At 42.2% G+C, this 16,617-nt stretch overlaps 1 protein-coding gene across 4 annotated transcripts in view; it reads right to left on the reverse strand.

Annotated features, from left to right (window-relative positions):
- The window catches only part of CACNA2D1 (calcium voltage-gated channel auxiliary subunit alpha2delta 1), a 1,366,870-nt gene that overhangs the window by 710,989 nt on the left and 639,264 nt on the right, over positions 1-16,617 (reverse strand). For all 4 annotated transcript variants that reach the window (XM_069765154.1, XM_069765155.1, XM_069765153.1 and 1 more), the window contains exon 5: positions 5,099-5,143. In XM_069765154.1, coding sequence (XP_069621255.1) covers positions 5,099-5,143 — 45 coding nt within the window. The remainder of the gene's footprint in view (positions 1-5,098; positions 5,144-16,617) is intronic.

Raw genomic sequence — 16,617 nt, forward strand, 5'->3', positions numbered from 1 at the left:
GAATGTATGGAGCATCTTATGGGGCCATAAGGCTTGTGCAGCACTATAAAGGGGAAGTGACTGTATGGATCATCTTATGGGGCCATAACGATTGTGCAGCACTATAAGGGGCATGCGACTGTACGGAGCATCTTATGGGGCCATAACGCTTGTGCAGCACTATAAGGGGCAAGTGACTGTATGGAGCTTCTTATGGGGCCATAATGATTGTAAAGCACTATAAGGGGCAAGTGACTGTATGGAGCATCTTATGGGGCCATAACGATTGTGCAGCACAATAATGGGGCAAGTGACTGTATGGAGCATCTTATGGGGCCATAACGCTTGTACAGCACTATAAGGGGCAAGTGACTGTATGGAGCATCTTATGGGGCCATAACGATTGTAAAGCACTATAAGGGGCAAGTGACTGTATGGAGCATCTTATGGGGCCATAACGATTGTGCAGCACTATAATGGGGCAAGTGAATGTATGGAGAATCTTATGGGGCCATAACGATTGTACAGCACTATAAGGGGCAAGTGAATGTATGGAGCATCTTATGGGGCCATAACAATTGTGCAGCACTATAATGGGGCAAGTGACTGTATGGAGCATCTTATGGGGCCATAACAATTGTGCAGCACTATAATGGGGCAAGTGACTGTATGGAGCATGTTATGGGGCCATAACGCTTGTGCAGCACTATAAGGGGCAAGTGACTGCATGGAGCATCTTATGGGGCCATAATGATTTGTTCAGCAACAAACTGTACTCTGCAACTCAGAGCAGAATCCACACATTACTCCATCCCCCAGCACACTGAACACCAAGTGAATCAATTTCCTTGCTCTAGTAAACAGCTAGGCAATACACATATACATTAGCATACCAGGGAAGAACAGGGTTAAATCCCAGCTCTGCAGGTCTTGATTACCTACACCTGTAGGGTTTTGCCAAGAACCAGGCAGTAACTTCATAGAGGGACAATCTTCTAAGTGAGTGTCAGCCTGCTATATGAAGCAGAGATTTCTGTGGAGCTGGTGAGGATGTACAGCCCAAAATGTCAGCAATTACACAGTTCTATGTCACAATTTAGATCACAGTACAGCTACATGTGCAGGCTATCTATAGGCTCCACCAATAGTCAGACCTTCATTGCATTACGGAACCAACTAACTGTATTCCAGATCAGTATTGAATATTGGGGGGTCTCAAACACACAAGTCGGTGGCCGCATGTGGACCCTGAGGCTGTCATCTACAGCCTGCGGGCCATTCTAGCTCCCAAAGTGCCCTCAACACAGCTGAGAGAAGACCAAAGAAGGAGGTGCACGCTGTTATCCCTTATTGACATAACGCCAGAGCACAGTGTGTCATAGTGGAAGCATCTCTTTCCGTGCTGCTGAATCATTTGTGATAGGAGAATATGAAGAGAACAATATGGCACAATAATGGCGCCTATCTACAAGCAGAGCTGGCACTATCATCAATGGATGTCAGCTGTATATTATAAATGACTCTCTTCTGCAATGACCATAATTGGTATTAGCCCCAAACGTGGCCAAAGTTTAACCACCTTAGATACCTCTGAAAATAATGGCAGCGGTAATTAGATGGTTATTCGAGGGATGGGGCTCCCCTTTTTAAACCTATTGACACCCTGCAATCACATGCCGGTAGATATCATAGCAACCCAAGGCCGATTAATGGCCTACAGGTCAGCCAGCTATGGTGACCTGTAAGGCTCTTCAATAGGCAGCATCTATGAGACTAATACATGAGGTGGCAGTGTAAAACTGACAGATTTAACATCCTGTAGTATAGAAATATTGCAGAATACTAGATCATTGATCAGGTAAGTATAAGCTGAAGTCCCAAATAGGAACTGAGCAAAAAAAAAAGGGGGGGGGGGAGGTAAATAAAATGGAAAAAATGAACAAAAATTCATCAATAAGTATGAAAAAATGATAGACAAATATTATGCCACTAAAAACACTGTTTTATGTCAAAAACAAAAGTAAATACAAATAGTGGATCGCCCCCATAGGGCAGTGGGGTACTCCGTACCGGGTCCTTCGGTTCTCAAGGGGGATGTCACTGTGGCTGACCCGGTCCGTGGCCCTAGGGACATCCATTGTAAATGGGGGAAAGGTCTTTAAAGGGAAAATGTTCGTGACGCCACCTGTGGTATTCGGTTAGGGTGACCGACGCTGCTTTAAGGGGTCCACTGGGGTGATGTTATGGCAGCTAGATGGTATACCTTCCTACAGGTGAAGTGTGTCCCCAGGGCTTCCCAATGTGTGGATGGTGGATGGTGTATGGTGCAGTGAAGAACGAGGACACAAGGTTGCAGTCTCTTTACCTTTGTACTGAAGGCTTCAGCATCCACAGTCCAGAGCACCAGATCACAGGGCAGGCAGAGTCCCGCCGGTCTGAAGGCAAATCCAGAGTCCCCTTATCCAGGTGGTAATCAGTAGCCTTCCTCTAGCGCCTTGGTGTTGTCGTACTTTACTGCCGAGCTTCTCATAAGGTCCTCACAACTGTTGTAGATGTTCTAGATGTTGTGTCTCTCTGTCCCCCGGATGGATAGGACAAACCAGTATGACTGGTGGCTTGAGGCTTTGTACAGGGACTCTAGCATGCCCCAGCCCCCACAAGTTGCCACCATGCCTCTTGGGTATTGGGCTGGCAGGTATCGTGGAATTAGCTGTCCTGACAGTCTCTGGAACAAGGCATAAAGGACTGTTGCTCCCTCGGTGTTCTGGATACCGGATCCTGCGCCTCAGAAGGAGGCAGCCTGTGTAGGGCAGAACTCCTTCTGGTTTCCTCTCCTTTTGCTATGACTTCGTTTCTCACCACAATACAGTTCTCTGTTCGTGTTTCTTTCTTGGGAGCTGCCGCACATCAGGCAGACGCAGCTCCGTAGCCTTCTGTCTAGGCCTCTGACAGGATCTCACCTCTGTCATGGACGCACTGCCTGAGCGGAGCTCAGATAGCAGCTCACTGGGTGAAACCCAGCCAGATTCTGTCTAACTTTCTATCCAGACCACCAGTTTTACCTAATTGTGAAGAGTGCCCTAATAAATAGGAGCATAGCTCCCCCTGGTGGACTGGAGTGTGAAGTGTGTTGCATGTTTTGTGATACCTGGTAAAGAGATCTCCTTTATTGCCTTCAAATGTAACATCACTCCCCCCTAGAGGAGAATGATATTACTGCAACGACCAGGACCCTGGGGCGCTGCAAAAAGTATACTATGTCTATTGCTGCTTCCGGAGCAACCCACTGTATAAATCTGTAATGTAACTCATAACACAAGACCCTTGCTTATACAATAAACTACCTGTAAATTGTCAGGGTCTTGAAGCATCTGTCTACATGTAACTGTATAAATAACTGAAATTCTGTAACACCACAAGTGAGGTTTGTCAGTTTTGTCATTGTGCCATCACAAGTGGGTTTCTATTACATCACAAGTGTGTTTCTCTCGGACAAGTTATCATATTAAAGGAGGGGTTCAGGCAGACAAACAACTGAAATCACGAGTGGGTTTGATTTTTTTACATCAAAACTATGCTCCTTTCAGGTAATTTGCTGTGAAGTCACAAATATATTTCACTCAGGTTTGCTGCTATAACATCACAACTTTCAGTCAGCTACTGTGATCTAGCACATGAGTACTAAAGAAAACATTTTCTGGCATCTTGCTAGTGTGTTATGGATCGGTAAAGGCGACTGTGGCAGCTAAATAGGAAAGGATTCTTTACAGTTAGAGGAGTCAGACTGTGAAATGCCCTACCTCAAGAAGTAGTAATGGCAGACACTATAACAGCTTTTTAAAAAGGCTGGATGATTTCCTCAGTACACATGACAGTGTGGGTAAGGCCGGGGTCACATTTGTGAGTGTGATGCGAGGACCGGAGCATTCAGATGCATAGAAATACATGTAGCCACATGCTCCGTTCCCGAGTGCCAGCGGCAGTGCTGGATCTTTATGCGAGACACTCGCGTGAGTTTCTTACATTGAACTCACAAGTGTGACCCCAGCCTTATAGTTAATTTAGTGACAAAAAAAATTACATTTGATGGAAAAAGGTTGAGCTTGATGGACCTAGGTCTTTTTTTCAACCTATGTAACTATGTAAAAATGATTACCATACTTTTCGGATTATAAGGAGCACTTTTTTCCCCAAAATTTAGGGGGGAAATGGGGTGCATCTTATAATGCGAATGTACCTTACCGGTACCATTGCTGTAGGCTGGGATGAAGGGGTGTCCGGCGGTGCTGTGGGTGTCCGGCGGTGCTACTGCGTGTGTCCGGTGCTGCTGCCCGATGCTCTGCTGGTGCCTCCGGTGGTGCGGGTGCGTGGCCGGCGCTGCCCAATGCTGTTGTGGTGGCCTCCGGTGCTGCCGGGGCCCACCCCAGCAGTTCCATGATTTCCTGTGTGGTGGACTCCTGGAAAATGGCTGCCGGGAGGAGCAGCACATGCACAGACGGAGATCTCGGCACCGAGATCTTGGGAGATGAGATTTCAGCACTGAAATCTCATCTCCAGAGATCTCCATCTGCACATGCACCTACTCCCCCGGCGGCCACTTTCCAGGAGTCCACTGCACAGGAAACCATGGGACTGCCAGGGCTCTGGCCTTTCACAAAATGTTGGCAGAGACCCGGCCGCACCAGAGACCACCGCAGCAGCTCCGGGCAGCGCCATCTGGGCACCCGCAAAGCCGGACACCTGCTGCAGGAATGCCAGATACCCCCCGCAGCACCACCTGGCACCGGAGACACCCACAGAGCAGCAGGCAGCAGTGCCAGACACCAGCAGCACTGTCGGACACACCTTCATCCCAACCTGCGGCCTGCAGCATCACCCCACTCCTGCCTCCACCAGCAGTGACCTTGGGTCCCCACTTCACTTTACCGCAGCCACCCGCGGTAAGCAATAAGATGAATTATAAGAAGCACCTATATTTTATTAAAAAAATATGTTTTCCTATTTTTCTCCTCAAAGTTTTGGGTGCGTCTTGTAATCCGGAGCATCTTATAAAGCGAAAAATGCAGTATATAGTATACATCTGTGCAAGCCATAGAAATAAGAAGAAATAATTACTTACCTCCATTTGGTCCTCCTTTGCATTATAGTAAACAATATCATTAACCTGTCAAAAACATACAAAAATATTTTAGTTTAACATTATATAAGACACCTAGACTATGTAGTCATATGTACTAGATTACAGCACCATAAAAACACAATACATATCAAAAGAAAGAAGTGCAAGACTTATTTCTGAGATAGAACCTCAATTTTATTAAAAGGAATCATAATATCAGGTCAGTTTTAGCATTTAGTGAACCTAGCAAAAAAGCCAAACAAAAAACAAATTGTGGAATGGCACTTATTTTGCAATTTCACCGCACTTGGAATTTTTTTTCCTGTTTTCAAGTACATGACATGCTAAAACCAATGATGTCGTTTAAAAGTACAACTTGTTTCGCAAAAAATAAGCCCACACATGGCCATATTGACGGAAAAATAAAAAAGTTATGGCTCTAGGAATGGGGGGGGAGCGAAAAACGAACACAGAAAAACGGAAAATCCCAAGGTCATGAAGGGGTTAAGAAACTTTTTGGAGTGTTGCTTCCCAGCTTTTGTTTATATATACTGTTTACACACAGATGCTTCTAACAAAATTAGAATATCATCAAAAAGTTAATTTATTTCAGTTCTTCAAACAGAGACTTATCCATGACATGGGCTATAAGTGTCACGGTCCTTGTGTCAAGCCACTCATAACCAATAGACAACGCTAGAAGCATCTTACCAAGGCCAAGGAAAAAAAGAACTGGACTGTTGCTCAGTGGTCCAGGGTGTTGTTTTCAGGTGAAAGTAAATTTTGCATTTCATTTGGAAACCAATGTCCCACAGTATGGAGGAAGAGTGGAGAGGCCACAATCTAAGCTGCTTTAGGTCTAGTGTGAAGTTCCCACAATTAGTGATGGTTTGGGGAGCCATGTCATCTGCTTGTGTAGGTCCACTGTGTTCTATCAAGACCAAACTCAGCACAACCGCTTACCAGGAAATTTTAGAGCACTTTACGCTTCCCTCTGCCGACAAACTTTTTGGAGATGGAAATTTCATTCTCCAGCAGGACTTGGCACCTGTCAACACTGCCAAAAGTACCAATACCTGGTTGAAAAAATACAGTATCACTGTGCTCGATTGGGCAGCAAACTTGCCTGACCTTAACCCCATAGATAATCTATGGGGTATTGTCAAAAGGAAGATGAGAGACACCAGACCCAACAATGCAGATGAGCTGAAGGATGCTATCAAAGCAACTTTGGCTTCCATATCACCTCAGCAGTGCCACAGGCTGACCGCGTTCATGCCACGCCACATTGGTGCAGTAATTGATGCAAAAGGAGCCCAGACCAAGTATTGAGTGCGTTTGCTGAACATACATTTTAGTAGGCTAACATTTCGGATTTTAAAATAATTGTTTCAAGCTGGTGTTATAAAGTATTCTAATTCACTGAGACATTGGCTTTTGGGTTGTCATTGGCTGTAAGCCATAATCATCAATATTAACAGAAATAAACACTTGAAATAGATCACTCTGTTTGTATTGATTCTATATAATACATGAGATTCACTTTTTGTATTGAAGAACTGAAAAAAAATCAACTTTTTGATGATATTCTAATTTTAGTATATATATTTGTGTACTGTCAAGGAGAAACTAAATGGCAATTGAAGTAGAGCAAAGTGACATAAGGCACTGAACAAATCTACAAACATAGGTGGGGTCCCAAAATAAGATTCTCAGACAGACTTAATCATAGAGTCAGTGATATGGCCATTTCACCAATATGTCCCAGGAGAATCTCCAGACTTGGTTCCCATTGATCTCCTCTGAAATATCATTGGTTGTTAATTTCAAAGGGAGCTGCCAGGAGTGGATTTTAATGATTCTCATGCCCAAATGTATGGAGTATGATTCAACAATCATTAGATAACCATTAATACCTCATAAAAACCATGCCAAATCGTATAAAGGCGTGCATTTCTGTGCATGTTGCTCATTCTCAATACTGAATAAATCAAGATGTTTGGAAACTTTCCATTTTTTCTCTACCTATACCTACAAGGTATTAATACGATATTCTAAGGACATACCATAAATGCTTATTATGGCAATTCCTTTACATGCCTTAGACAGTGTAGCATTAAGCAAACGTTGTTACATATCACATTTAAAAACTTTTTTTTTCATTCTAGGTATCAAATAGGGTAACATATAGGGATACCCCATATGTCTACCTTCATTGTAAATGTGTATTGAATATAATTAATTATCTGCTAGGTATTTTATAAATATGTTAACTCATTTAAAACATATATGCAGATACATATTACTTTAATAAAAAGCAGATGATTATATTTAGAGATTATACAAGAAGCAGAAACTGTGCAGGAATAGAGCGGCTTTCTCCACAAACCGCAGTTACACTCGCTGAACTCCTCTTCTCCTTGATCTTATGAAACTGCTATTGAATAAACCACTGTGTCTATTTCAATTATTGTATGGAGCATGAACTACACATAGGTTTCTACTTTTTTTTTGCATGACTGAATTATTTGGTTAGTGAAATGACTTTATTACTTTTAGTGCAATAAAACATTGGACTTTACGTATTCAATGGAAAATAATAGAAAACTAAAATATACATGATGTCACAGCAAATAACCAAAGACCGAAATCTCTCTGATGATAAAAGTCTACGATGCTGAATAATTCAATTGCAATATACCTGGCTGTCGCTGAGGATACCTTTAAGAAATAGCCTATCTGTAATCTGATTTCTTCTCTACTTGTTCCCTGGATTTTAATTTGAAACTCAATTTAAGTAGAAAAGGTTGGAAGAATTTTCTATGAGAGAGAACACAGCATGGGGAATTGTAGTTACCTTAAAGCCAATGGATCAGCAATTTCATTCTACTCTTCTATTAGCTACAAATACCTTTCTCAGTATAACCCACTTCAGGGACTGCCGGGGACACACACACTTACATGTTTAAGCATATATTTAAAGTCAATTATTTATTTTTCATTTTTAGGGGTTCTTTTTTGCACAAAAAGAGTAGGAACCATTTTTTAAAATCTATTTATAAATACAGGTATTATGGGTATCAACTTTGGAAGATATAGAACTTGCTGACAAAATTATGAGAAGCTAATACAAAGAAGACAAACAATCAAAATGAGCTACTAATTAATAAAAAAATATCTTTATGTTGCAAAAAAAAGACCAAATATCCAAAGTATGACAATGACTAACTTTTGATTTACTGTTGCATTACTATTAGCTACTGAAGGTTCTACACCTGGGTGGCGAGTATGTCTCTCGCTCTCTATGTCTCTCGCTCTCTACGTCTCTCACTCTCTACGTCTCTCGCTCTCTATGTCTCTCGCTCTCTACGTCTCTCGCTCTCTACGTCTCTCGCTCTCTGTCTCTCGCTCTCTACGTCTCTCGCTCTCTACGTCTCTTGCTCTCTACGTCTCTCGCTCTCTACGTCTCTCGCTCTCTACGTCTCTCGCTCTCTATGTCTCTCGCTCTCTACGTCTCTCGCTCTCTACGTCTCTCGCTCTCTATGTCTCTCGCTCTCTATGTCTCTCGCTCTCTATGTCTCTCGCTCTCTACGTCTCTCGCTCTCTACGTCTCTCTTTCCGTCTCTCATTCTCTACGTCTCTCACTCTCTACATCTCTCGCTCTCTACGTCTCTCGCTCTCTACGTCTCTCGCTCTCTATGTCTCTCTTTCCGTCTCTCGTTCTCTACATCTCTCTCTACGTCTCTCGCTCTCTACGTCTCTCGCTCTCTACGTCTCTCGCTCTCTACATCTCTCTTTCCGTCTCTCGCTCTCTACGCTTCTCGCTCTCTATGTCTCTCGCTCTCTACGTCACTTGCTCTTTACATCTCTCTTTCCGGCTCTCGTTCCATCTTTCGCTCTGTCTCTCTCTCGGTGAAGCTGCTGCTGCTGGCATGCTCCAGAGGCTTTGGACAGAAGGACACATCTCCGGTTACCATATATTATAGATTATATTTTAGTACATGGAGCCTAAAGAGGCTGTCCAATACTTAAAAGTGTCTTAACTGCTGGAAATGTGGCAAAATAAAAAGTACCAATACTCACATGTTAAGTTTCTCCCCACTCCAACGTCAATGCTATTTTGGTCCCTGACAGTATTTGTTTACTTGTCACATGCATCCAGGTGAATCGAAGGTTTTAGTAACTTCATCACCTGAATGACTGAGGATACCAGTGCTGCAGTCACAAAGTAATGTAACTAATGGCAGGGTATTTAAATGGCGACACATTGCAATTTTTTATTATATTACATTGGGAAGTATTAAGGTTTTTTTTTGTTTCTTTTAACTTTTTTAATAAAAAACAAAATGCCAACTCTATTAACACTACTGTGCCAATATATCTGTATCTTAGCACAATAAACTAGATCATGTAGACCAAAAAGTCAGAAGTTAAAGGTTGCCCCAAGAGTTTAAAAGGGGTAATGACATATGTGGTGTAGAAAGGCAAAAAAAATAGAATTAAATTATTAAATATGATAAAAGAGAACTAAGATAATTTATCAGCTTTCAGTTATGCACAAATCAACCTATCAATGCAACAACACTGCATTTATGTGCTAAACGTTCACTGTCTTACAGCATAGGGATACAATTCTGTAGCATTAATAGCTATGGTTCCATAATTCTTTTTACTTACATTTGTGAGGTGACAGGTAATAGCCCGCAGCGCGTCTGCACATTCACAAATCAAGCCATGTAAATAATCCTTCCCATAGTGAAAAAGTGCTAATTTGAACAGAAAATGTATCATTAAAATTAAATTTTAATGGGTTTTGAATGGTTTGTAGTGTTCTTTTTATGGTGAAAAGTGTTCATGAATATTTTAAAAGAAAATTTAAACTATTATGAATCTCCTGCACTAAAAGAACATTGTAGCGATGATGCAATGGATACCAATATTTTCAGTATAGTGAGAGCATAATAAACATGAAAATGTAATTTTTTTTCTAAAAGAAAATAAAAACATTGGCACTAGTTAACATATTTTGTCCCACCATTCCAAATATTCTATACAGTTAGCTTGAAAGAATTTGGTTGATATTTTATATTTCATTTTTTTAATATTTTTGCAGTAAACTGAAATTATGTAACTATTAGCCCTTGTGTTAATATAAATTATATGCATGTGATTCTTTAACCCCTTCCGGACATAGACAATTTCAATTTTTGTGTTTTAGTTTCCCGCCTTCTTCCAAGAGCCATAACGTTTTTATTTTATTTTTTTCCACATAGATGTTTGGTGACTTATTGTTTGCAGGACTAGTACTTTTGGATGACACCATCCATTTTTCCACATTATGTACTGGAAAAGGGGAAAAAATTCCAAGAAAATCACAATAAAACAACTAAAACGTAATTTTTACATTGATCTTTGGGAATTGTTTTTACAGTGTACATTGTGTGATAAAAATGGCCTGGCAATATGAGTCTTCTCATCCTTACGATTATGGCGATAACAAACTTGTCCAGGTTTTTTATTATTTTAGTGTTGAAAATCGGAAATTTGTGAAAAAAAAATGTTTTGATTATGTCGCCATTTTCCGAGACTCATAATGTTTTCATTTTTTAGTTGCTGTGAGAGAGCTTGTTTACTGTGAGGTGAGACGTTTTTATTGATACCATTATGGGATAGATGTGACATTTTGATAGTTTCTTACAGCATGTTTTGTGGTGTTGCATTAAAAATATACCTTTTAAAATATTAAAAGGAAAAGTATTAATGAACTATGTTTGTGGTATGTCTTTTGATAAAAAGAAAATAGGACGCAACAGCTCCAACAAATTGGGATATCATAGGTTACCATATCAGAAGACAGCAGCTATTCTCTTTCACCTACCCTGAAGAAGGAAACCGATATTTCCAAAATGGGTTGGAAGTGTGGTGGACTATGGAGAGTTTCTTACTGAAGGTTATGATGTAATTTAAACTTTCTGGACTATTAGTGAAGGATGAATATACTGACTGGAGCACTCCCTCTACACACTACACATTAGGATTGTGAACTGCATCCCATTGAAGACTCTCTATGAAGTATTGGATGGGATCTCAATTAGACATGAGTCACTATTAGGGAGGTGACCTATTGAATCTACTTTTCTAGTGCAATTGGCTCTCATCCAATACCATTGTCACTCTCCTTTCCTCTCAGTATTATTTGCTGTGAAAACACAGCATTTTTTCTTAATTATGCCACACATATTATTCAGCAGGTCAAGAGACATAAGCCATTGTTCATATGAACCTGAAGTTGACTCTTATTGTAGGTTGAATTAATGTTTGTTCATTTGTTGAATTTTTGCTGACTACCTATTGTATCAGTTCTTGCAGCTTACTGTTTGCTATCACTGAGGGACAAAAACGCAGGTTAATTGACCAATTGATGTTTGTTAATTTGGTAAATGCCTGATGACTACCCATTGTATCAGTTCCTGCAGCTTGCTGCTCTGCAAACAACGAAGAACAGAATTTGCAGGTTAATTCAACACTCTAACAATGAAAGATGACCTCATCCTACATCCCCCCAAACCTGTGGATAATGGACTGAAGGATAGTTGTGAGTATAAAAAGCGACCTCTCTCTGTTAGGGACTGGCGGAACGCACCAAGAATCAGATGTTATGGTATTAGGTGCGTTCGCAGTCCGAGGTCCACCGTGCAGGTAAAAGACCCTGCTGCTAGTAAGACGGACTATATGGCGGTACTAAGTATACACACATGGGTTAACTTCACCCTGCGTGAAGGAAGCGATCCTGTTGCGTCACAGGACCGCAGTACCGCACATAAAGCGCGAGCAAGAAGTCAGCGGACTCAACCCCTACACAGGATTGAAGTCCGACACTTGCTGGCACAACACCGCAACTGGGTGTGTCAGAGGAACATAAATAATAATATTAAGGCACAAGAGTGCGTGCGGTGCCGCACTGACGGACGCCACTAACCACCCAGGCTTGGGTCAGGAAAGCGCAGAGCAAGCGCACAGCGCCGTACTGGCGGACACAGCAACTGGTAGCTGTAATGTGTGTTTCGTGCTGTTGGATAAGCCGGGCGCTAGATAGCAAACATACACCTTCCGCGAACAGACATTCAATAGGGAGGGTTATTTAAAGAGCGACTTTCACTCACAACACACACACATATTTACAAGACAATACTAGCGCATGGCCGTGCGGTCATGCACAGTTTATATAGCTGCAGCACAGGAAACAGCTACAGAAGTTTTGCCCTTTCAGGACCTGCCAAAAGGACCAATGGGATGTGCTGCAGTACCTGAGCATGTGACCCTCGATCTCCAACGGGAGATCCTGCCCTGGGCATGCTCAGACAGAGAAAAGCAGGACTTAGATCCAGAAACGTCCACTCGCCGCTGCCCAGCACTGGCTTCAATGGCAGAAGCAGGAAAAGCAGCAGTAACTCTTCGCACAGAGTCAGACTGAGCGAGACGCTGGGATCGACGTCCCTGCTGAGCAGACTCCACTGTGGCTGGAGAAGAATGGGAGACCGCAGCGGAGACGGATCGAGATTCCCCCTGTGCAGCAGAGGAAACTCGACTCCTAACACTCTCCTTCTACACAGAGACTATAGAGGACAGCAGCCAAGGCACAATGGCTCCAACCGAAGGAATATAGATTGGCTCCATTGCCCATTACTGGTCGCATGGAGCTGTTTGGAGAACCAAGGTTGGGACAATCAGGTAACCTGGCTACATACCTCATTGAACTCTGTCAGCTTCCTAAGCTTGCTGCTACCTCCTCTCTGTGGGTGCCTGTCAAAAGCCAGTGCCACTGGTTGAGGTAATTGGCCCTGGAGTTGCAAATGTTCTAAATCCAGGTGAGCCAACGGAAGGGTGAGACTATGCAATTTGCACCATCTTATGTTTTTGCTGGGACTGTGCTACATGTTACTTTATTAGATCACCAACAGTCAGTATCACTCCATTGTGTTGCACTCATCCTGTGTTGTCTGAGTAATATCATGCCCATGGAAAAGGAGTATGAGCATTCAGTGGGATCCCTGGTCCATACAGTATTTTTAAAGACAGCAAGGACAGTGGACGAGAGCACCCACTGACCATTGTGTCTCCACATATGTATATAGCTCTTATTGCATCTATTGTTATCTAGTTACAGTCTTTACTACCATTTAGCCAAAAATACCTATTTTTATCCTGTCAAAGGCTTGTCTTTAGAGCCCTGAACTTACTATAGCTATTTATCTATGTTAGTCAATAGTGTAAGCTTCTTGCTGCAATTTGTTTGTAAATTGTAGAACTCTGCTTTTATTCTACGGATTGGTGCTTAAGTGATTTTTTTCTGTTTTTAAACTGAATTCTGCAGTTGTCTATGATTTTCAATAAAAATTATCCCACAAAAGATGTCACTGGTGCTGTATGTGAGGGGAGATATGTGTTGCAAAGGTTATCCTGCATGATTTGAAACCCATAAGTTTCCCTCCAGCATGATATGTGCTGAGAGTAATCAGTCATTTCCAGGATCTGGGTTTTGGTGAGTAGGTAAGAGATGAGCAGGATGCCTACTCACCATATCTCCACCTCAAGGGTGTGGTTGGAGAGAGTTAAATGTCCCTCCACTGTTTTTTATTTTGTCTCTGCTGTTTGGAAGTAGCAGTCCTCCAGCTGAATCTCTAGTGACAGCTGCCATGTGTGCTTGTCCCCATAAGGCGGGAGCCATACTGGGAACGACTTTGTATTAACGTTTTATTTTCATTTGTGCCAAAAAGGCTGTCTTGTTACTCTTTTGGGCTTTATGGTTTATGAAGTAATAAACCACCCACAGACTTTAACCTAAAGTGTTCGTGTGTCTACCTCAAGGAGCAGCTAAGTGAGCCGACTTTCCACAATCTATACAGACAGATGTGACAAAAATAAGCCTCAAGTGCTGTATGGATTAAGCCTTCCTTACTCAGACTTCCCAAATTACCTATGAAATTAAAAATGTCAGGCTGACTTTCTGGCAAATTTTTCAAATCTATGATGAATCGGTGTTGGCAGTTCTTCTGAAAAGAACATGGCAGTCCAGGGAGGTAAACTTTGCAAAGTTGCATTTGAACAAATTACAAAACTTCTGGAACAATGTCATTTTGACATAAAAGACCAAAATGATATGTTTGCCCATCATGCCTTGCACCACATTTGGCAAAAGCATAACACACCATATCAACACAAATGCATCATATTAACTGTCTTGTACAGTGGTTGAGGATGTTGACTTGGGTTTGTTTTGCAGCAACAGGACCTGGTCATTGAGTTGACTGTGAACTCCTCTGAATAACAAAGTATTCTAAAGTTGAATGTAATGCCATATATCCAACTATCTAAAGCTGGGATGAATCTGGGTCAATGGAACAATAATCAAATGCACACTAGAAAGTTTATATTCTGGAAAAAGAAAATAATTAAGGTATTGCGATAGCCAAGTCAAAGTCTAGACTTCAACCCAGTTGAAATGTTTTGACAGCACCTTAAGAGGAACCGTGCTTGAACAAATGGCAACAAACTTTAAAGAACTTAAGCAATAGACCAGAATTCCTCCTTCAATTTGACGTTAAAGGTGGTTCTACCCTCTATTGACTACTTGGGTGTACTTAACTTTCCACATACTGATTCTGCATTGTGACCCATTATTGTTAAATAAATAATAACACCATGCAATTTTTCAAGTGTTGCTGTTCATCTGATGTAGTTATTTAACCCCTCTGTGACCTTAGACGTACTATCCCGTCGAGGTGCCCTGGGCTTATCTGACCCTGGACGGGATAGTACGTCATAGCCGATCGGCCGCGCTCACGGGGGGAGCGCGGCCGATCGCGGCCGGGTGTCAGCTGCTTATCGCAGCTGACATCCGGCACTATGTGCCAGGAGCGGTCACGGACCGCCCCCGGCACATTAACCCCTGGCACACCGCGATCAAAGATGATCGCGATGTGCCGGCGGTGCAGGGAAGCACCGCGCAGGGAGGGGGCTCCCTGCGGGCTTCCCTGAGACCCCCGGAGCAACGCGATGTGATCGCGTTGCTGCGAGGGTCTCACCTCCCTCCCTGCTCCCTCCAGCCCCGGATCCAAGATGGCCGCGGATCCGGGTCCTGCAGGGAGGGAGGTGGCTTCACAGAGCCTGCTCAGAGCAGGCACTGTGAAGCCTGCAGTGCTGCTAGTCAGATCAGTGATCTGACAGAGTGCTGTGCAAACTGTCAGATCACTGATCTGTGATGTCCCCCCCTGGGACAAAGTAAAAAAGTAAAAAAAAAATTTTCCAAATGTGTAAAAAAAATAAAAAAAAATATTCCAAAATAATGAAAAAAAAAATATATATTATTCCCATAAATACATTTCTTCATCTAAATAAAAAAAAAAACCAATAAAAGTACACATATTTAGTATCGCCGCGTCCGTAACGACCCGACCTATAAAACTGTCCCACTAGTTAACCCCTTCAGTAAACACCGTAAGAAAAAAAAAAAAAAACGAGGCAAAAAACAACGCTTTATTATCATACCGCCGAACAAAAAGTGGAATAACACGCGATCAAAAGGACAGATATAAATAACCATGGCACCGCTGAAAGCATCATATTGTCCCGCAAAAAAAGAGCCGCCATAAAGCATCATCAGCAAAAAAATAAAAAAGTTATAGTCCTGAGAATAAAGCGATGCAAAAATAATTATTTTTTCTGTAAAATAGTTTTTATCGTATAAAAGCACCAAACCATAAAAAAATGATATAAATGAGGTATCGCTGTAATCGTACTGACCCGAAGAATAAAACTGATTTATCAATTTTACCAAACGCGGAACGGTATAAACGCCTCCCCCAATAGAAATTCATGAATAGCTGGCTTTTGGTCATTCTTCCTCACAAAAATCGGAATAAAAAGCGATAAAAAAATGTCACGTGCCCAAAAATGTTTTCAATAAAAACGTCAACTCGTCCCGCAAAAAACAAGACCTCACATGACTCTGTGGACCAAAATATGGAAAAATTATAGCTCTCAAAATGTGGTATTGCAAAAAATATTTTTTGCAATAAAAAGGGTCTTTCAGTGTGTGACGGCTGCCAATCATAAAAATCCGCTAAAAAACTCGCTATAAAAGTAAATCAAACCCCCCTTCATCACCCCCTTAGTTAGGGAAAAATAAAAAAAAATGTATTTATTTCCATTTTCCCATTAGGGCTAGGGTTAGGGCTAGGGTTAGGGCTAGGGCTAGGGTTAGGGCTAGGGTTAGGGCTAGGGTTAGGGCTAGGGCTAGGGTTAGGGCTAGGGTTAGAGCTAGGGCTAGGGTTAGGGTTATGGCTAGGGTTAGGGCTAGGGTTAGGGCTAGGGTTAGGGTTAGGGTTAGGGCTAGGGTTAGGGCTAGGGTTAGGGCTAGGGTTAGGGTTAGGGCTAGGGTTAGGGCTAGGGTTAGGGCTAGGGTTAGGGTTAGGGTTGGGGCTACAGTTAGGGTTGGGGCTAAAGTTAGGGTTAGGGTT

The sequence above is a fragment of the Ranitomeya imitator genome, chromosome 4, assembly GCF_032444005.1.
Source record: "Ranitomeya imitator isolate aRanImi1 chromosome 4, aRanImi1.pri, whole genome shotgun sequence".
Lineage (NCBI taxonomy): Eukaryota > Metazoa > Chordata > Amphibia > Anura > Dendrobatidae > Ranitomeya > Ranitomeya imitator.